Raw genomic sequence first — 23519 nt, forward strand, 5'->3', positions numbered from 1 at the left:
AAGCACCAGTCTTCTGCAGCTGACAAGCCCCACCGCCTACAGGTCCACACCCAGTCAATACAGTCCTGCCCTGTGGGCATGCCCCGACCACCTGAAGTGGACCGAGTCTCTCCAAGGCGGGAGCCCCACACTCTCCACTCACTCCTTGAACACACCCTGCCCTACAGAGGCAGACCCAGTCACCAGGCTGTGGAGAATCCAGGCAGCTCACTTAGCAGGGACACAAGTTGCCTGAAGTCCTGTTGTTGGGTGGGGCCAGTCCCTAGGGTGGGCTGCCTGTCCTGGCTGAGCTGGATTAAATTGCTGCTCTAGTGGATGGGGCAGACCCTGGGCTAGCAGGCCCCAGGGAGAACTCCTATGTTGTCTGCCAGTGTCTGTGTCAGCACCCCCACACCAGGCCACCACAATGGCCACCACCAATGTCCCAGTCCCTGGAGAGGTCTCACCTCTCAGCAAGATGCACTCAGAGCCTATCAGGTGAGTCTCTTTTCCCCAAAGGGCTGTGCACTTTTCTTTCTGCTGATTTTAGGTTGCTTTCTGAAACGGGTGAGCTTGTGCATGGGCCCTTTAAGAGCCGGTTTTAATTTCTTTGTGAACCAGCTTTTCTGGGGGTACCCCCTAATGTTTTAGTAGCAAGCAAAGTCAGATATTATGCCACTCGTCTTGATTGTGCTGGGTCTAAAAAAATGCCTACATTGGGGGCACTCCCCGGCTCAGGGCCCCGCTCAGCCGGGGAGGGCTGCATACCTTTGGGCTGTTGCCGGGCAGCCGTCAGGCACTGTGCCTTGTGAAGGCGGTGTTTTTCCTCTCCAGAAGGGAATTTCCGCCTCTTCCACCTCAATTAGGATTGTTGTTTGCTGCAGGATGTCCTCTTATCCAGTTTTCAATTCTCTCTCAGGACTAATTTTTCCAAGAGTAGTTGTAAATTGGCTGTGTCCACGGGAGGAGGTGAGTTCAGAGTCTGCCTACGCCACCGTCTTGACTTCTCCCAGAACTTGTCCCTTGAAAATTAAGCCTTCTGAGGATCCAAGGCTAAACCCTTAATTTCTTATACTCTTTGGACTAACACTGAACTGCAAGCCATATTCTAAGATATTGCTTAAGTCACTGATGACCTGCATGGATTTGCTAATGAACTTAATATAGCCATTCAAACTTATCAATCTGGTTTCTGTCACTTATATCAGCTATTTCACATGCTTAACAGTAAAGTCCAGGCCCAGCATCGGATGAAAACTGCTAATTTGGAAAATTCTGGAAAGTCTCCAGAATTACAACCAGGAGACCAACTGCCGATGTGTTGTATGATCAGGCTTGGGCAATCACTAGATGACTTTATTGTGCAATTCCTAGGGCTTTCCCAAAGCCTAGTAATTGGAACAAAATTCAGGTTGTGCACAAAAAACTGACGAACATGTTCATGACTATTACAATTGACTTCAAATTGTTTTTAAGGAAGATTCTAGTCTTCTTTCAGATGTCGAGTCCACCCTGGTAGCTTTTAACTCTATGTTTATTAATGAGCTTAACTGGGACCTTTCCCTTCTGGTAAAACGGACCAAGGTAGATGGGAAACTATGTCCACTCCAGATTTAGTTAATTTGGCAAACCAGCTCTCTCATACTCTAGAGGAGTCACCTAAAAGAAAGACTGCTAAAATTCTTAATCTTCAACTCCAGCAAAGGAAAGCCCCTAAATGAAACCAAAAACCTCCTAGTTTCTGCTATTATTACAAAGAACCAGGACATTGGAAGAGAGACTGTTACTAATTTAAGCCCTTTGGGCACCTTCACCCTTCTAACCAGCCTTTCCAATGTCCTCCAAATTCTCAATGATGAGATTCCAGGGAACCACAAAGGGCTCTTCTCAATCCTCCCTCTTAATCTACTTGGAGAAACATTTTTCCAAATTGGAGATAAATCTCTTTCTGTCCTTATTGACACTGGAGCCACAGTCTCAGTGCTTGACCCCACTACTATGAAGCAACCCCTTTCTTGGAGTACTAAATCAGTTCAAATAGTGGGGATCTGTAATAAACTTCAAAAGGCTCCTGTCTTGGAACCTATTCCCTTTTGTTCAGGCCCTTTGAGAGATACACACTCTTTTCTCCTTAGTTCCTCCACCCCTATCGATCTATGAGGCCAAGACTTTTGGAAAAGTATCATCCCAGGATTTCTTTGTCCCAAAAGGGGAAAATAATTCTAGAATTTGACAGTAGCTATCGTGACAGCCAACCAAGTGAATTAAATGACCTTTCAACATCTTTTATTTGCTCTGTCTCTGACAATCCTAGAGCTGATTCTGGAAACATTGATCATTTGTCCCTATTAAACCAGCTACCACCCTCCTTATGGGCAAAATCTGCAACTGATATTGGTAAAATTCACAGCACATCTCCCAACAAGATTCAAATAGATCCCTCAAAACTTCTCGCCAGAATTAATCAATACCCTATAAGTAAAGAATTCCTTCAAAGTATAAAGCCTGTAATAGAAAATTACGAGGTTCAAAGCCCCATTATCCCTTACTAGTCTCTGTAATACTCCTATTTTACCTGTGAGAAAAGTCAAGAGCTGAGGCTGGAGGTTTGTCCAGGACCTTGGAGCAATAAACAACGTTGTTATCATTTGACACCCTGTTGTTCCTAACCCTCATACACTACTAACATCCATTCCCACCGGAAGTAAATTATTTACTGTAACTGATTTATACAGTGCATTCTTTAGTATTCCAGATGATGAAGCTAGTCAATACCTTTTTGCCTTCACTTGGGAAGGGAAACAATTGACCTGGACAGTAATGCCTCAGGGTTTTACTGAAAGCCCTTCTTATTTTTCACAAATCCTGAAGGCTGATCTGTATGATGTAAAGTTCCCTAGGGGTTCCACTTTGTTGCAATATATGGATGATTTGCTTCCTTGCTCTCCCACGCAATCTCCTGACAGGATGACAGCATCCACTTGCTAAAGCTTTTAGCCTTAAAGGGACACAAATTCACCAAGGAAAAATTGCAGTTTGCCCAAACCCAGGTTTGATATTTAAGACATCTAATATCAGAACAAGGGCTACACTTAGATTCAGATAGGCTTCATAGTGTCCTAAATTTCCCAAAACCCAAAACTAAGCAGCAACTGTGAGTTTTTTTGGGCTAGTTGATTGTTAACAAAATTGGACTCTAAATTTCTCTCTTTTGGTCAGATTTCCATATACTTTATTAAAGGACAACAACCTCCACCCAATTTTATGGGAAGAACCAGACAACATATCCTTTAATGCCTTAAAGGAGAGTTTGATGAACCCACCTTCCCTTAGACATTCCAATTATCATATTGCTTTTTTCCTTTCTTTATATGAAAATGAATGGAATGACTCGGGGTACTCCCCCGAAAACATGAGGACCACCATTGACTTACAGGATATTATAGCCAGCAACCAGACCCTGTGGCAAGTGGATACTCCCCTTGCTTTAGAGCCATTACTGCCACTGGTTAATGCCACTGAGAAAATCATTGTGGGATCCCTTTTAACCATTTTTGTACCTCATGTTGTGGAAGACCTCCTGAATTCTCATCACACTCAACATTTTTCAGCCAGCCGCCTTACCTCTTATAAAATGCTTTTGTTAACTGCTCCTCACATAACACTTTTATGTTGTAATAACCATAACTCTGATACTCTTCTCCCTTCTGTTACTGACAAAGTCCCTCACAACTGGTTAATACTGATGAATCATGTCCTGACTCCTCAGGATGATCTGCAGGAAACTTTTTCAGGTAATGCTGACTTCTCATGGTTTACTGACGGTTATTATTTAAAGGGTGACAATGTCAAATATTGTGCTTGGTATGCTATTGCAAGGCTTTTTGATATTGTTGAGGCAGCACATTTACCTATGGCTACTTTGATCCAAGAAGCTGAATTACACACTTTTACATGTGCTTACATTTTAGCCAAGGACAAAACTGCCAATACTTATACTGATGGTAGATATGCTTTCAGAGTAGCTCATGATTTGAGAATGTTGTGCAAACAACGTAGCTTCCTTACTTCTAATGGGAATAAAATTTAAAATGGCCCCTATGTTCAAAAATTATATAACACTATACTTTCACCTGCCCCTTTAGCTATTATTAAGATCCCAGGGCATTCTAAACTTGACTCTCTGGAAGCTAAAGGAAATCACATTGCTGACATTTCCACAAGGAATGCAGTCCTTAAAGGAACCAGTAGCAGCCAAACTTCTGTCATTTTCAAAGGTATATTTCCCCAAATAATACTGGCTAGAGAAGCCCAACAATTGACCTCCGAAAAAGAAAGAGTGAAAACTTAACAACTATTGGTTTCATAAAAAGAGAATGCTCTGGTTCAGATCAAAGAACAACTCAGTCCTACCACAGACTCTAAAATTTCCACTCCTAACCACTATACATGCATTAAACCATTGGTCTACTGACAAAATGATAGCATTCATGAATCAATATTGGTGGGGAAATATTAACAAGGCCACAAAGAGCGCCTACCTCACTTGTCCCAATTGTCCAAACTATAACCCAGGGAAGCCTGTTTGTACTGCTCCTGGACATTTAAAACTGCCTAATGGACCATTCAAGCTTTGGCAAATGGATTTCACACAACTTCCTTCATCTCATGGATATAAATATGTTTTAGTCATGGTTTCTATGTTTTCTTAGTGGAGTGAAGCCTTCCCTTGCAGACAGGCTACTGACTTCTGTGGCTAAAGTCCTTTTGGAAAAGATTATCTCTATCTGGGGAACTTGTCTAAAGCTTCATAGTGATCAAAAAACCCATTTTACAGATCAGATACTTCAACAAGTGTGTGCTATTTGGCTGGTTTTACAACACTTTCACTGTACTTACCACCCTCAATCTTTTGGTTTAGTTGAATGCACTAATGGTATTACTAAGACTCAATTGGCAAAATTTATAGAGACCCTCCAAATACCTTGGCCAAAAGCATTGTTATTTGTCCTTCTAAATTTCAGATCCACTCCCTTTAGAACCCATAAACTCTTACCCTTAGAGATAGTCACAGGATCCCCAATGCACTTGGCTCCTTCCTCTTTTGACCCACAACTGATAAAAGGGGATATACTCTAATATTGCAAAGGCCTAATTGCTTCTATTAAAAATAATGATATTTTGGTACAGAAATCTTTTCACAATGTGCTCTTGATAGACAGAGACCTTAAGGATCACACTTTGCAATCTGGAGATTTTGTCTATTGTAAAAGATACCTCCATAAGGACTCTCTTCAACCTCATCGGAAAGGCCCCTACCAGGTACTGCTAACTAACCATTGTGCCACCAAACCCCAGGGAATAGAGTTTTGGATTCATGTGACACACCTAGAGAAAGCCCCAAACCCTGACTGGACCTGCACATCATCTGCTAAGTTGAAAGTAAAAATTTGTCAAAATTGAAGCAGATGACATATAATGAGACAGCTTTCTCAAGATGTCTGGACCAGGCCTGTTGGAAGTTTGTTTACCAAACCTCTGATGATGACATAACACTTCAGGTGATCTCCAATGCCTATGATCTTGATAACATATGGACTTTAGAAAATAAAAATGCCTGAGAATTCTCCCTCCTACCCCTCCCTCTTACTCATATGTGGCCACAATAGGTTTCCAATCTGTGCACTTTCCCTCTGATGTGGGACATATCCAGGAAAGGTCATTCCTGGAATCAAGAGACAAAAGGCTGACAAAACCAGAAAAACCTGACTCTTGATCAGTGATGCTTTCACAGAAAGATCTTGATCTAAAGGGGAAAATGTGGAAATTAATAAACAGAAACTTCATTAAAATGGAGTTGGAAGGCCAAAATTGGTGGTGGGGGGGAACTCTTATGCTCTACATCAATAAAGAGTCCAACAACAAAAAGAAAGACTTCCTCTTCTTGACCAGCAAGAAGCTCAGCCAATGAGAGATCATCACAACTCAGCCAATGAAAAGCCACTACACTTTGAACTCCCAGTCTTCTCCAATAACTCTTTGTTTACAATAGCACTCCCAACTTCCTCTTTCCCTCTATAAAAGAGTTTATCCTCCCCTTGCTGCTTGGGACTTGCCTGCTGCTTGCCATGGTTGCAGACCTTGAATTGCAATTCTTTGCTGATCCCAAATAAATCCACTTTTTGCTGGAGAAATAACTGGCTGTCTAGTTATTTAAGGTCAACAGAGGGAACAGTTGCAACAACAGGAGCCAAAAATAGGCACCAGTTGACAGCCAACATGAAAGCAGGGACCTCAGTCTACAACCACAAGGAAGTGAATTCTGAAACACACACACACATACACACTCACACACACACCTGAAAGAGGACCCTGACCTTCAGATGAGATCACAGCCCTGGCTGACACCTAGATTTCAGTCTCATGACCCCTGAGCAAAGAGCCCAGTTTCACCATGCCCAGACTTCTGACCTACAGAAACTGAGATATTAAATAGACATTATTTTAAGCCACTAAGTTTCTGGTGATTTCTTATGCAGTAATAGAAAACTAATGCAGATTTTGGCACCTGGAATTAGAGTGTTACTGCAACAAATACTTAAAAATGTGGGAATGGCTATGGAACTGGACAGTAGTCAGAAGCTGGAGGAATACAGAGGATCATGACAGAAAAAGCTTGTATTGCCTCGAACAGACTGTCAATACAAATCTGAACTTAAAGACATTGCTGGTGAGGGCTAATAAACTGCTAGTAGAAATCTGGACTTGGAAGATACTGCAAAGTGAGGGCATACGAAGAAATAAGGAATATGCTATTGGGAAATGTTACACAGTAGAAGAATGATTAGTGAAATTGCATCCTGCAATTATATGAAAAGCAGAATTTCTAAAGAATAAACTTGGTTATTTAGCGAAAGCATGGCTGAAACTTACAAACAAAATGTTGAGAAAAATTAGTCAAACACAAACAGAATACACATCATAAATCTTAAAAATAATCCAAACTAATCTATGGTTTTAATATACTTACCCAAAAACTTGTACACGACTGTTCATAGCAGCATTATTCATAATAGCCAAAAAGTGGAAACAACCCAAATGTCCATCAACTGATGAATAAATAAACAAAATGTGGCATATTCATATAATGGAATATTATTCAGCCATAAAAAGAATGAAGTACTGATACATACTACAACATAGATGAACGTTGAAAACATTATATTGTTTAAAAAGCCAGACACAAAAGGTCACGTATTGTATAATTCTATTCATATGAAATATGCAGACTAGGCAAATCCATAGATGCAGAAAGTAAGTCAGTGGTTTCCAGGGAATGAGAGGAATGGGGGATGGCTGCTTAATGGGTATGGACTTTCTTTTTGGGGTGATGAAAATGTTCTGGAATAAGATAGTTGCGATGGTTCCACAACATTGTGAATATACTAAAAACCACTGAATTGTACAATTTAAGATGGTTAAAATAGTGAATTTTGTTATGTCAATTTTATCTCAATAATAATGAAAAAACATAAAAACCCAACAAAGCTCCTAATCTATGGTTTTAGAAGTCAACATAATATTTACATTTGGTTCTGGCTGGTAGCTTTGAGGTCCTGGTAGTATTCTATTTTTGATCTGGGTAGTGGTTACATGGACATATTCACTTTGTGAAAATTCATGGAGCTATATCCTTATGATCTGTTTGTACTACATGTTATGTTTCAATTAAAAATTATAAAAAATAATAAATTTTTAAATAAAATGTTTCATAGAGCCAGTTATAATTCAATATATGGTAGCTTAAAAATTAAAGCAAGGAATGATTAAAATATACAACACAGCCTCAAAACTGATAACCTACAGCTTGTTATCTGAATGCTTATTGAATTGAATAATCCATCAATCCTGCAAAGGAAAATCCAATAAAAAATAAATTAGCAACTTTAATCACATGAATCAAATACTGACATTTAGTTTCAAAATACCTTAAAGAATATTTGAAGTAGAAATAGTTAAAAAGCATCAAATACTAAGATTATATGTCATGTAAAATAATCCAACAGCATCTAACTTGATCATATTTTGGCATTTCATAGGCAGGGCCTATATTTGAAAAACATTTCTCTTCACTTCTTACTATCTTCATGGAACTTCTGAAAGCCAGAGGGTAACAGACAGATGACCAATGCTGTAATAACATCTATTTAAAGGTTTTATATTGCTAACTGTAACTGGAAAATACTGAGCATGTTTCAAAATTGCCATTGTGCTTTTATCCAGACGTTGTCAACCAAAGACACTTAGGAAGAGGCAAAACACTCGGCTATAGAGCAAATTAACCTCTTTTTGTTGTTGTTGCTTAAATTTTATTTTGTCATTTCTGTTTTGGGGAAGAATCTTTGATGATTTTTGTAAATCCAGGTAACATTTTATCTTTGAGGAATTTTTTGCCCCAAACTAATACCGTAAAGACATCCAGAATCATTTGCAAATAAGATTCTATGCAGTGATTTTTTACCATATTCAGTAGATTTGGTACATAAATTTAACAGTGAAAAGGACTATCCAATGCCTAGTATCAAAATTAAATATAATACAAGTCAGCCAAATTTTTAAGGTCTCATCTAAAGACTCAATCCTGTAGATAGTCTTCTAAAAATGGACCATAATATGCTGTAAAATATACAAGATTAACCAGCAAGATTGATAAATACAAAATCTGATTTAATAACAGAAATGAATCTTTTTTCCCAATGAATTTCTATAAGCCCTCTCTGTTATCTCAGAAAGTAAAAGAGCTAGCCTAGGTTTCTCCATTTTCAAGGTAGCCAAATTTCTAGTTATACTTGCAAACGCTTATTTAACAATGCTCTCAAGTCCTATTGCTTTCTAAGTACATAAATGACAGTGACATACCCAAGTGGGAAAGTGAGTCCTCAAATTTAAAAAAAAGAGAATAAGAAGTTTTACTTAATCAACAACATTTTGAAAAGTGAGGCAAAAAAAAAATATATGACATCTCTTTTTCTGTTAGTATGTCATGGCATCTGATACAGTTCTTATTGATATTGATAATTAACAATAAGATAATAATTAGCTCCAAGAAGCACAGGAACATAAGGAGACTTTAAGGGGAAAAATGTTGCATTTCCTTAGAAACACCAAGTGCTACTTTTAGCATTAACTAACTAATGTCAACAGAAATTGGGAGGAAAAAAAGTACTGACTCCGTCCAGCAACATGTATTCTAAAATTGGAACTATCCTGGAATGAACTGCTGCTCTATTCACTGAGTCATTGCTTGTGGAATTTCCATTTCAGCTCTCTGTTTTGGCTGATTTCCCCACAAACAGACATGTGACCAGCTTCCTTCTTCCACATTCAGCATAATGTAGTCTCATACTGCAGTTATATCCCTCTATTGTATGTGTAAACAAGAAAGGGAAATAGATCCTTATAAAGGTTAATAATTTATTGGCTTGATCCCAAAGTGAGAATGGCTGATTGTTGAAATGTCTTTGTTTTTGATTCCATTTGTAATTGTTTTGTATCTTGGAAACTTAGTGTTGCTTGTCACTAAAAAGAGTTATTTTGCTATGTTGGACTTTGCTCCCCTTTACAAATGTGTTAAGGCAGTTACATTTTATTCAGAATCTCAAATGTTTGCTTGATGATTACCCTGACCTTCACCACATGATTGGTGAATTCTCAGGATTCTCCATGCTAAATTCTAGTTCTCAGTCCTAAAGAACATATGATTTATACATTTTTATTTTCAACTAGTATACCTATACAAAATAATTACTTTCTAATTAAAGTCCCTGTTTTTTTTGTTTCAGAAAATTAAAATTTGCTTTTCTGTCTAACATAAAGAAAGGAAATTTTATTTAGCTTAATCCCATTTATTTATATGATAGTTTTCTCATTTGAAAATAACATATTTGTCTTACATGATTTCCAAAAGATCACTTTCAGATACAACGCTTGCTACATCCAGGATTCCAATCTAGAATAAATAAAAATAAAGCATAATCTAAAATTTATTTCCCAAAGGATTTTGCTATAATTAAAGCTACCACTCAAAATTCTGTTTAAATTTTAATTTATGATAGTTTTCCCTAATTCCTGTATCCCAGATTCAATTTTGGAGTCTTAGAAATTTCTAAATAGTTTTTGATGATCTGTGCATTGAATTTTTCTTCATCACAATTTTTAGTCCATACTCTGAGCATGACAACTGCTATTATATTCAAATCTGTATTATTCCAAAATGTAACCTCTTAGAACTTGATTATATATTATTTTTCAGTGTTTGATTTTGTCTGTCTAGATCATAATGTGTATGAACACAAGGACAGAACTTGTCAAATATTTGCTCAAAAATGTTTGAATGAATTGATGAAATGTACTTTTGTGTTATACCACATAGTGCCTCCCACAGAGTAGGCACTCAATAATTACCAGCTGCTTAATAAGCTGGTATGAATAAGAGATATTCTTAAGGGATTTACACCTAATTAGTGCTCTTAAGAATCATTATCTGCTTTGTTTAAAATATTGAATTATTTTCTGTAGGGCAAGTGACAGATAATGTTTTTCAGGTCCATAAATGTCAGCAGAAAAGTAGAATGAGATAAAGTGTTCTGTTGAGAATGCAGGCCAGCAAACTCACCATCAAACAAAATGCAATCACCAGGCGATGATTTATGCTACTTATTTACTCTCTCTTTTTATTTGGACTCCATTCCTTCTGAGTTATCACCACTAATTGTAAGGGTAACAATAAAAAGCAGCAAATATGTTAGGTTATGTAGATAAAAAATGTGATTCCTGTGACTGAGTTTCCCCCACACCATGTTAGCTGGTGACAGAGCAGATTATGAGTAAGAAGCCCTAAGTCACATGAAAGTTAGTTTTGGACAATCCTAATCCTGTCTTTTTCAATCTGAGAAAAATACAGGTAAAACTCGATCTAACAAAGTTTGTATTGAGGAACTACTGAAATTAATGACTAAGCTGCAACCCCCAAATTATAGAGAAATGCTTTATTATATTACTAAGTACCACATAAACTATCTGTTAATGTCCATAGTAGGGAAGAGAGTGGTAATAAGAAAAAAACGTCAGACAGAGGTGACATAGCTCATTTTGATGCACAGTATTCTGGGAGGGTATTGTACGAGGTTGAAGAGGCCTGTAAATATGCAAGGGCAAACATGAGTGCAAACATTGTGAATCTGAGAACATATGAGGGAGCCAAGACAGAATCCCCATCAAATCCCCCATAAAATCCACATTGTACATGTCTACTATATTAAACTTTCTATATATTCTGTTTATGCATCATTTGACTTCCCTTCTTATATATCTTCATTGGCTCTTATTCATTTCCAGAACAAAGTCCTATCCACTGTGATTGGTTTTCGTAGCTCTCCAGAGTTTGGCTCCATACTGGCAGTCTAACACTAACACTCAGCATTTACCAAACATGAATCTTGCATTTAAGCTAGGCTGTTGTTCACAGATTTGTGTGGCCAATTCCATTTTGAATTCTTTCCTTGTGCTTTTCTCTCTGGTTAAAAGTTATCTACTCTCCTCTCTACATAACTAAATCTAACTATGCATTAAAGTATAGCTACTGTACCTCCTTTTCCTCCAAGCCATTAATTTCGTGTCTGAAAACATGTTTGCTGGTATTGTTTAGCTGGAAACATTTAAAATGTGAATTGCTATGCTCTCTCCAAAATTAAGATGTGGTTCACATTTTACTCTTCTTATGCATATCCCTAGTACTCTACCTTGTATTTTGTATGCAGTCAGTAAATTAACTTGATTTATACAATGAGGTCCCTAGATTAAAAACTGTTACCAAAGACCCCATCAATTCAGATTTGACAAATATAAAAAATTCATTTGTAATGAGTGCTTTATTATACATAGTTCTGTTCCAACAAAGTGCTTAAATAATCTGTTCTCTAAATCTTCAACACATATTTCGCTTTTTAGAAAAACTGTTAAATCTTTTGTTCAAAAGCAATATATACATAAATTTCAGTTCAACCTTATATTTCAATTGTCACATATTTCGAGTGAGCTGCATCTTAATTAGGTTTTATTATTACCAAATCATCGAGTGGATCTGTTTGATATCAGTAGTTACTAAGGGATTATGAGTATTCCCAGACAGGGAGTTAATCAACGCTTTATCTGGAATCAAGGAATAGTTATAAATACACTGTTATACCAAAACCTTCACTTATTTTTCCTGGATGAGAATATGAAGCATTTAATCCACAAAGAAAAGTGATCTTCACATTCTACCAAGCTTCACTTCTACTACTCAAGGCTTTCAATTGCATAATAATGAGATAGTAAAAATGTAAAGATTAACATATTTTAACTCATGAGGAACATGATTAACAGAGTCCCGTGGATGCAAACCTCCCTGCAAAGCATTTTGTTAGAGGGTTTTCAATTAGCAAAATTTTAATAAACCAAGGACTGAAGAGGCACAAAAGGCAAATGAAATAACATTCAGTCATGTCTCATTATTTTTTAAAAAATGGCAAATTTATGCCAACACTAATAGAAATGTAACCACTATTTTGTAGTCACACTTATGAGTGTAATTTCATGCCATTTTCACCATCGTGCTGGGAAAATGGTATTAAAACAGAAATCTTTTGAAAAAATTAACTGAAAGGAACCATGTGAGCCCATAAACAATTACAAGATTTTTATCTTCAAGAAAAGTAAAATTTGTCATTAAACAATTCCACAAAATATAACAAAAGTGTATTTTATAATAGTTTTCAGTGGGAGAAAATAGGACAGAGAGATTAAAGAAACAAAGTGATAGGATTTTAAAATATTTTTACGGTTATATATCTTAACAGATGCCTATGACCTGTGTGTTCACCTCAGGCCTCTGCATTTCTATCTGTAGGAAAAGAAGAATAATCTATTTAAGAGGACTTAACTAATGACAACACATTTCTAAAATGGGCTTAAAATCTTTCCAAAGTGCTGAGGGAGAACTGTTAAATGGTTAGAAACAATCAAATTCTAAACATTTCTTTGAATTATAAATTTCTATATACTTTTTGCTTTTTCACTGAATGAGTACAACCAATTTAAAAATTAAGAAGACAGTACAGATGAATTTCAAAGTGGCAAATTATAAAGTGTACTGCTAAAGTGCTATGCTAATTGTTATCCACAAACATCTACATGCAAACAGTACTGGGTTAGAATGTTTCAGAGCAACTAATAGTGTTTGTTAGCACAACAACACGGTGAAAAATTTTAGAAAAGTAAAAGAAGTACGTCTCACTAAAACCTTATATAAAACATCCGTGTTATCATTTGATTCATATATAAACACACTGACATCTAAATCCAGAAAATCATTTCTTAGTGCACACTCAGACTTGCAGTAAATATTGTGACTGAAAAATGTGCCATAATGAGAATGGCTGAGAGATGGTGACCATGAAAAAGACCTGTCTAAATAAAACTTAAAAGAAGAGATCATGGTAAGGACTGGTGTGCACATGCTAGAGAATAGGTTGGAGAGAGAGCAGAGCTGGCAGAAGGTAACAGACATCAGTTAATGTGGAACAGAACAAGTGGTCATAGACACAAGCGATCATGAAACTCAGAAGAAGAGAATCAGATTTGATATATAGGGGTGTGTGTGTGTGTGTGTGTGTGTGTGTGTGTGTGTGTGTGTCTATGGGCACAGAGGGGAGAAAATCTCACTTTGGTCCATTCCCAGATTTTCTTGGAACCACAGGTTCTATAGTCACTTTATGGTCTGGCTTTGAATACAGAGCAAAGATACTATAATTTGGTCTAAAGGACATGTGGGCAATGTCACACAAGAATTGTGTGGAAAAAATATCCTTCTTAATCTGCGGAAGAAAGACATTCCCTTCCACGCTTCTTAACTCTCATGTACCTTTATTTCCTGCACAAGTGCAATATCAAATTATGCTAAATTCTCCTTTTTGAGGAGGGAATAAGAGGGGCAGGAAAGGTGATAAAGATTCACCAAAACATGCCAAAACACATAACATTTTCCCTCCAAAACTAACTACTGGGATAGAAAAAGAAGTCTAAGATGCACCAGGTATGTGTACATTACAATGACCATTTTAGAGCTAGGAAACTGAGGCTTAGTGAGACTAAATGACTTATTTAAGGCCATTTATTCAATACCACAAAGTCAGTATTTCTGGGTCTGAGTCACATCAAAGCCCTGGTACTTTCTACCACAACAGAGCCTTCCATCAAAAAAGAGGCTAAAAGATAAACATGTAAAAAGAACCAATCCATATTTTCAGCTTTCTTTTCTTTTAAGTTCTACCACTAGATTTTAGAAATTTTTTGGCATTATGTAAAATTTTCATTAAATTTTTAAAGTTAAACACCAGTTCCATGGTCTCTGATCATTAACTCTCAACATACTTTTCATTGCATTATAAGAACATGGAAAAGTTAATCATTGTAAAACAACTTAAAATTTTCAAGAAAGCACAAAATCATGAAAATACAGAGCTGAAAATACCTTAGAAACAATCTGCTCAAACCACCTCATTTTATAAATAAGGAAATTAAGGCTCAGATAGGTGAAGTGACTTGCTCAGGGTCACACAACTTGTCAGTTCCAGACTCAAGATCAGAATTTAAATCTCCAAACTTGTAGCCCAGGGCTCTGTTCTTTTTCAAACCTATAAGTCATGACTGCATTTAAACGTTTAGTCCAGAATATCCTTACAATTGAGTGTAATTAGTAAAAGTAAGCCATGTGGCGGGGAATGAATAGAGTTAGTTCATACCAAAAATGAGCTGCCAGTCACTGTGATAAGATCTGTTTCTTTCTGAGAACCATGGTTTCCTGCTGCATTGGAGAATCCAAACTGGGTTTCTTCCTCCTGTCCAAAGAAGTCAGAGTCAGGATGTATGTTCCATTCTGCTTTGGTTGGCGTCAGCAGATCTGAGACACTGTTTTCACAAAGGGTGCTTGAAGGAGTCAGAGCATCTGTGTCCACTGTTAGCTTACTGCTGGGGGTCAAAGCTTGGGGGTCTTGACTCGAGTTTTTCACAGCCAAAGAGCTCAGAGATCCCAACGGCCCAGCACTTAGACTTGAGACATCATCCATTTCTAAGGGGCTCTGCTGAAAACCGGCAGCTGTCGTTCCAAAAAAGAGAGAGGTATCCAGACTTTGAGGAAGGTCACTGGTGGCCATCAAGGCCCGAGGGTCCACAGCCTGCCCTAAGGAATTATTATTAGCGGGAAGGTTCCCTGCCAGAGTTGAGCTCACGGAAGCCACATCAATCGTCAAGATTCCAGAGTTCACCAATGCCGTGTCTAGCACCGCAGCAGAACTATTGCCAGGCACGTCAGAGAAGAGAGGCACTAGCTCTGCATCGCTGAGATCCCTCTGTCCCTGGCTGGCAAGTTCACTGCTGGGCGTAAGAGAATTTGCAGCTTCTAACTGAGCTAAGAGATCCTGGCCTAGGTTGTGCCTTTTGGCCATGTGGGTCTTCATGCTGTGCTTGGATGTGAAGAGTTTATTACAAGTGGAGACTGGGCAACGGCTTTTCCAAGTGTCCACATCCTGCAAGTGCTTCTTGGAGTGAATGTAGAGGCTACTTCGAGCAGAGAACCTGGCACAGCAGCCTTCCACGGGGCACACAAACGGCTTTGTTCCCAGGTGGGTTATGCTGTGGCCTTTCAGATGCTCGGCCCTCGTGAAAGATTTCCCACAGCCTTCCACAGGACACATGAACCTCCGGTCATCGTCGTGCTTCCTTTTGTGCCTTAAGAGTTTGGACATACTGGTGAAGTTCCAGCCACAGCCGTCAAAATCACAAAGGAAAGGTCTCTCGCCGGTGTGGCTCCGCAGGTGAATTTTCAGCCGACAAGCTTTGTCGTACTGTTTGCTGCAGCCAGGAAAGGAGCAGGAAAAGAGTTCCTGTTCCCTGAAGTGGGCGCGGTTATGGGAAAACAGGGCACTCACTGTGATAAATGTCTTCTTGCAGCCAGAAAACGCGCACTGGTAGGGCCTCTCCGGCTCGAAGTGGCTGCGCTGGTGTGCGCTGAGCTTGGCCTGTGTGGGGAAGCTCTCCTCGCACACCTCACATTTGAACGCGTTCTCCTGTTCGTGGCCCTTCATGTGCGCCTTGAGGTTATACACGGTGGTGAAGCTCTTGCCACAGCCCTCCACCGGGCAGCCAAATGGCCGGAGTTTGTCGTGCGACTGCAGGTGCCTCTTGAGTTTGTACGACGTGGTGAAGGTCCAGCCGCAGCCGCCCAGGGGGCACTTGAAGGGCCGCTGGCCCTGGCTGCTGCTGTGTGTCAGCAGGTGCACCTTCAGCTGGTGCTTCTTGGCGAAGGTTTGTCCGCACTGTGCCTCTGGACACAGGTACAGCACCACGCCCGGGCCCGGGCCCAGCGGCCCGCGAGGACTCTCAGCGGCGGCCGGCCCCTCTGCCTCCTCCTCGGGCGGCGGGACGGGCGCAGGTTCGGCCGGCTCGGCCAGCAGGAGGTCGGGCGGCAGCTCGGGGCAGTCGCCGGGCTGCGCGGCGTGCGGGACCTCTGCTTGCGGGGCGATCAGACCCCCCGGCTGCGGGGCAGGCGAGACCCCAGGCTCCCAGGCTGGCGGCGGGGGCGTGGCTAGGGTGAGGACGCCGTTCTCGAAGCGCAACAGCAGGTTTTGGTTGTGGATAGTGACGGTGCCCGCGAAGGCCGCGGCGGGGCCCAGGCCTGGGGCGGGGATCGGGGCAGGGGCCTGGGCCGGGGCCCGGGCAGGGGCGGGGACTGCAGACAGGCAGCGGGAGCCCAGCGCAGGGTGGCCCGTGGGGTTCGCGCTGCTCTCGCCCCCCTGGAGCCGTGAGCCCTGCTCGGCCTCCTCCCTCCATACAGGCCCTGAGGCCTGGCCGGCACCCGCGGTCTCCACGTCGCCACCCACCGGGTCCAGCAGCACCAGGAAGAAGTCGTCACCGCCGCCGCCGCCGCCGCCGCCGCCGCCGCCGCCAGCGTGATCGGGCCTCGGCGCCAACGGGCCCGGGCCAGGGCCCCGTGAGGCCGCGCGGGCCTCCTGGCGCCGCCGCCCGGGCCCGCCATCTTGCGGGCCCCGGAGCAGCAGGAGGCGGGGGGCGGGGGCCTGGCCAGCCCGCGGGCCAAGACCTTCGTGGCCCCGCCCGCCGCCCGCGGAGCTGCCAGCGCCGCCGCCCTGTCGCGCCCCGCGAGCCGGGAGCAGCCTCGGGATTTCCATCTCCGCGTCGGTGAGGCTCCGCTGGAACCAGAGCCGCGGAGGAGGCGCAACCCCGCCCTGCCGCGGGCCCGAACACGTTCCTGAAAGGGAAGAAAAAAATGTGCAATGCGCAGAAACTGGCCCTATCAGATATTAAAACGTGTTTAACGCCACAGTGATTTAAATATTCTGGTACTGGGTCTCTGGGACAGAATAGAAAGCCCAGAGGCAGAGCCTGGTATGCATAAATAAGTTCCACAGTTAATATTAGTAGGAAATCGAAGAGGTCTTCCCAGGTAATGGGGAAATGACAGTTCATTCGGTAAATGGTGCTGGAATAAATGGTGCTAACTTAAATCTGTACCTCACTGTATATACCAAAATAAACACACCCCCAGCCCCTCCCAGTGCTAAGCATGGTGCTTAGCACTTTTCATGTGTTAAAAATTATTTATTGGCTGGCTGGCTGGATTGATAGATGAGAGAAAATTCCCGAGAGAATACACTACGTGTCAACATTAAACTCCCATAGTGCTAGCGATTCCTCTTGAATACGATGTCCTTCGCCCCCTCCCCGCTGTTCCGCCAGACAACGTCCATACCCAGAACTGTCGTGAACAAGGTCCTCAGGAAAATTTGTCACAGAGTTAAATTTTTGTCCTGCCGATGCAGAGATTAGAATGAATAAGAGGTGAGGCCAAAACAGATTAGCACTGTTCACCCTAGAAATGCAAAGCCTGGAGGATGAAACAATTTATATTGAAATCTGGAAAACCCAACCCTCTCCTGGGTTGTACAGTGCACAACCTAAACCAACTCTTTGCCCTACCACCATTGCTTGTGCCATGGTAAATTTCATGTCCAATCTCACAAGACAATGAGGACATTCCTCAGCTTACTCTAGATTTTCCAGCACATGGAGGTCTCTGGACAGGAGTACCAGTTAAATGTGATAAGGTTAAACCCTAAATCACTGCGATGGACTCTCCCAAGAAAAATGCACAGATGACCATGTCCAATACCCGGGTGTGCCTGCTTGCACTTAAGTATGGTGGCCCGGTCTCGCTGTAATGGATTTGGCCAGTGATAGCTAGTGATCTTGTTAATGATGATGATGATCCTCCAATTTGTCTGTCATCAGTGACTTGGGAATTGATATAAATATAGGGTGAAATATCTAGCAAGAGAAGGGTTTAGAGTGATGACTAGATTATGGGGTACCTATAGTTTAAATAATCCCTGCTTTCCCCCTCTTTTAATGATAATGGACACTTGCTGATCTTTTGATTAGAAGATCAAGTTTTTCATCCATGACAATTAAAACCTCATTAGAATTTCTACGTCACATATTTTTGTTTCTATTATGTTTTTTGGAGGAAGCGTTTCTCATGTCTGAGATACAGAGGAGTGCATAAAACATATCTGCCAGGTTTAGAGAATTTATAAAGGCAAACACACATGTAACCAGGACCAACGTCAAGCAATAGACCCCTGCCAGCCTTCCAAAAATACAGCCACTGTATTCCTCGCAATCACCACCCTCACCCTCCTCTATGGATATAGTCATTATCCTGACTTTGTGATAATCACTTCAGTGCTTTTATTTATAGCTTTACCACTTTTGTACACATCCCTAAACAATATAGTTTATATGAAGTTACATAAATGGAATCATACTGCATGCTTCCTTTTATGGCTTGCCTCTTTCACTCTGTATCATATTTATTTGAGAGACTCATCCATGTTGTTCATAGTAGCTGTAGATCGTTTGTCTCCATTGTTGACTAGCATTCCAGTGTATGATTTTAGCAAAGTGATTATGATATGATTATACCATTCTACAGTGGATGGACACTGGGGTTGTTTCTACTTTTTGACTGCTGTAATGAACAATGCTGTAATGAACAATGCTGTAATGAACATTCTTGGACATTTCTCATGGGACACATGTGTAAAAGTCTCTTGGGTATACATCCAAGAGCAGAATCACTGGGCCATAGGATATGCATATCTTCAGCTTTTCTACATGATGCCAAGTTGTTTTCTGTAGTGCTTGTACCAATTTACAATCCCACCAGTGGCATAGAGAGTTCCTGCTGCTATACATCTTCACCTACACCAAGTATTGCCAGAATTTAATTTCTTTTTTTTTTCCTATTACTAATAAGCTTTTGCACATTCTCATGTGTATGTGTATGAGCCTTTTGGATTTTCTCCTCTGTGAAAGGCCTGTTCAAGTTCAACTCTTTCACCCATTTTTCTATTCTATTTTCCATATTGCACTTACTGATTTAATGAGTCCTTTATGTGTTTTAAATACGAGGCTTTTGGTGGTTATATGTGTGGCCAAAATATTCCCTTGCTCTGTTGTTTCTGTGGCAGAATATTCACTTGCTTTATGCTGTGCTTTGTGAACAGAGGATTTTAATTATAGTATAGTCAAACGTATCTTTCTTTTCCTTACAGTTAGTGCTTTTCTGTTTTAGGAAACCTATCCCTGCCCTGGGGCCATGAAAACATTCTCTATATTGTCTTCTAAAATATTTATGGCTTTGCCTTTCACAGTTAGGTCTTCATCCACCTGCAAGTGATGTCTGTTTATGATGTTGAGTAGGGTTCCATTTTTTTNTCATGTGCATACCAGATTGTCTCAGTGAACCACTTATTGAGAAGTCTGCCCTTTGCCAACTGATTTGTAGTGCCATATGGGTCCTAAATCAAGTGTCTACCTATGGATGGTCTGGTTTTTATACTCTCTATTAAGTACCATGGCCCTATTTATCTGTCTATTTGAAATTCCACATATCAATATTAATTACTACAGATCTGTAGTCAATCCTGATATTGGATAAGGCCAGACAATTCTACCTTGCTCTTCAAAAGTGTCTTGGTTATTTTTGGCCTGTTTCAGTTCCATCTAAATTATCAATTCATCAGAAAGAGTCCAACCAAAAGCTTGTTAGAGGTTCTAATTAGGACTGTGTTGAATTTTTAGATTTGACTTCTTTTCAAGATTGAATGTTTGCTTCATGTATATGGTGCATCTCTAATTTTAATAAGAACTTTTATATTGTGTTCCAATAATATTTTACATTTTTCCCATAAGAGGACATTTTATCCTAGGTACTTCATATTTTGCAAGTACTATCTTTAAAATTTTTATTTTCTAAATTTGTTGCCAGTAAATAGAAAGCAGTTGGCGTTTGTATGTTGATTTACAAACGTCTAAACTCTTTTGATTCTAACAATTTTTCTGTAAATATCTGTAGAATTTAATGTACACAATCACATCATCTGCAAATAATGCCAGTCTTATGTCTTCCTTTCCAAGCATTTTGTTCCTTTTTTTTTCCCTTACTGCTCTCTCTGGGTGATAGTGGACATCCTTACTATAGTATCTTGGGGCTGAGGGAGAGTACCCAAGGAAAGACAAACTTGGAATGGGGGCCCCTCCCCAAGGCTGGAGTTTACACTTCATTGGAGAAGGTATAGGAAAACTTAACTGGATGGTAGAGAAATTTGCTGGTTTGCCGGTGCCAGAGCTGGTCTACAGAACCAGAGCTGGTCTACAGTTGCAGGGTAAGCAGGAAGCAACCCTCTGGAGCACATGAGTGTGGACTAGCCACAGCTGATGGCCAATGTGTGGGTGTGTAGTAGGAATAGGGGTCCTGGTGGAGTTGGAGGCCTGGAGCTAACAATGCCCTGTACATAGGATCAGGAGGGACTTGGTGTTCGGAAGGCTGCAGCGTTGGGAGAATTACAACAGCTAAACCTGGTGTTGATGAGGTGGGGTGGGAGAGCAAGCAAGCAGACAGAATCAGTGGGCAGGTGGCTTGGAGCACAGGATGTCCCCATGAAGAGGGCCACAGAACGCTGATCACCAGGCCACACCGGGATTGCACGTTCGACGAGGACAGTTGTTCTGGCTCATGCCTGAGGCAGAGCACCCAGGATATCCTCACACCCACACCTCTGAGAACCAGAAATCACAGGAGAGCCACTTCCTCCTTCAGTGTCCCTTCAGCGTCTTCTACTGAGAAAGCATAACATCGTGCTCACTTGAAAGGAGGGATGCTTAAAGGAATTCATCCATTATCGGAGAGCATATATTGAAGGGTGAATTTAGAGCGTGGAGGCAATACATTGATAATTGGCTTCATATCCTTTATCTGTCTAGGGAATCTCTTCTATTCTTAGTTTGCATGAATAGTAGGCACCCCACCTGCCAGGGTTATTATTGTTAGCTCACCCCAGGAGGAGTATCTATTATCCTGTTGTTTCTCCAGCAAATTAATGATTAAAGCAGCTGACTGGCCATTTCAGGAGTTTTAATAGACTGCTGAGGACGTTTGGTGGAGCCATGGGTCCCTGGCCTGAATTGAGTTTTGCTGCAAAACCCAGCGTTTTGCACAAAGGGGTGTCATGCGTTCAGGGCAGAGAGCTTGTGAGCTCTGCATTCTAGCCCTATGCAGGGCTTGCCTGCTTCACCTGCAAGGAGAGCCTTGGTGTGTGGTGAGATTATCTCTCCCACCATAAGTGTGAGTAGCACATGTTCTCCTCAGGAAGAGATTTATTTATACCTTAAATGCTGCTCTGCATTCCTGGTAGCTGCACCTGAGCTCAACAGGGAGAGAAGATGCTTGGATTTCATTTAAACTCATGCCCAACAGAGCCCTGTCCACGGAGGAGCATGGCAGAAGATTTCTGTGTTAGTGTTACAAAGTGTATATATTTACCAATGTTGGCAATTCGATTGCTTTAATTGCACTTTTCTCGATTTGCTTTAGGCTCCAAAATGGACAAAAGCTGATGGGAGAAAATGGCACTTCTTTTTTTTTTGCCATTCTTAAGTGGCAAACAATCCATTCTTTAGTGATTGAACTGGCAACTTATATTGAGAAGGAAACTTGTCCACTAACAGGAAGAGCAGCTCTCTAGGCCTGGCACTTGGGAAGCTGTCACTGCTGAGCATCTAAGCAGGCACTCTCACTTCATAGAAATCACTGAGAGCCAGCTGTTGTGGAGACACACACCTCCAATCTGTGGTTTCTGAAGGTGGGCTATGTAGCTGAGGTGTGTCTCCCTGCAGGAGGAAGGGGAATTTGAGAGCTCCCCATGAGGCGGGGGCTAGGAGGGACCCACCAAGGGTCATATCCTCCCATTGACAACTGGAGTAACCCCTGCTCTGTTATTCCTGAACTCCAGCGAAAGAGCAAAAGGGGAGAAAGGAGAAGGTGTCGACAGCACAAAAGTTCAGTCTTACTCTCTGTGTCTCTCACCCCAACCTACCATGCTCTGGCAGAGGATGCAGAATGAGAGCCAAGGTTTAGTAGTTCCTGAAAATTCAAGTAGTTGTTTCTCCCTGGTCCAACTGAGGGAAGAGGGGATGGGGCCGGGGTAAAATCTGTATTTATGCCTGGGGACCAGTTGCACTTTGGGTGAACTTTGACAACTACTGCACCACAGAAACCTTCCCCACGCCACGCACCCACTCTCAGAATGTAATGCAGCTTGTGAAGATGCCCTGGCTATGTTATATCAAGTTCCAGTTTTCCCTCAAAACTTATATGGGTGTGAGGCTTTTCTTTCCCTCTCCATTTCTCCTTACTACAAACACCCCAAACCACACTCAGGGATTGCATGGCCGTGTCAAGACTTTGCCCAGGCCCTGACTCCTTGCCATTTGCAAGCTTGGCACCTTCTGACTTCCTCACAGGAATCTGATCGCAAGAAACAGATTTGTCGGGACAATCTTCTCCCTAGAGAGGACACTCTGAACAGCATCTCTCTGAGACTAGAAAAAGCATCAGAGACTGATGGCCTGAGCCCTCCTCTGGAAAATTCCGTACTGTCTGCCAGCAGAGCACATGGCTGGGAAGGACTGTCTCGGTTATCTGCTCAGCAGGGTACTTTGCAGGATCTGACCTTCTACCCTCCAGATCCGTGGGAGGTCAACCCTCTTCGTGTCCTGAAGGCAGTTTAACTTCTCAGAAAGATACATGCTACATTTCACTCGCCTTTTGTCCATGTGATCTGGTGAGGAGAGAAACCACTACCTATCCACATTTATTTTCAACTTCTGTCCATTTCACTGGTGTCCTCACCTCGCTCCTGCCTCCTCTAGGAATATGGTCCCCAAGACCCCAAGCCACAGTTAGACTGTCTCACCTGGGTCTGGCTTTGGCTCTGAGTTCTCTGTGAGGTTAACTGTGGATTCAGACTCAATGCAGAAGGCAGGGCCTGGAGTGAAAAGAGGTTCACAAGCCAGATGGCTAC

General features: G+C 41.4%; 2 protein-coding genes across 2 annotated transcripts in view; both read right to left on the minus strand.

Moving 5' to 3' along the window:
- Positions 1-7938: 7938 nt before the first annotated feature.
- LOC101404614 (zinc finger X-linked protein ZXDB-like) lies at positions 7939-17279 on the minus strand. The gene has a single exon (XM_087427295.1). The coding sequence runs from the start codon at positions 17262-17264 to the stop codon at positions 14817-14819; it is 2448 nt and encodes an 815-aa protein (XP_087283421.1). The 5' UTR covers positions 17265-17279; the 3' UTR covers positions 7939-14816.
- A 469-nt stretch (positions 17280-17748) lies between these two features.
- FAAH2 (fatty acid amide hydrolase 2) overlaps positions 17749-23519 on the minus strand; it is a 201152-nt gene continuing 195381 nt past the window's right edge. The window contains 1 exon segment of the mRNA XM_087426432.1: positions 17749-17903. Within this exon segment, the coding sequence (XP_087282558.1) occupies positions 17749-17903 (155 nt within the window).

Source organism: Ceratotherium simum, chromosome X, assembly GCF_057802395.1.
Source record: "Ceratotherium simum simum isolate JZ-2026a chromosome X, ASM5780239v1, whole genome shotgun sequence".
NCBI classification, from domain to species: domain Eukaryota; kingdom Metazoa; phylum Chordata; class Mammalia; order Perissodactyla; family Rhinocerotidae; genus Ceratotherium; species Ceratotherium simum.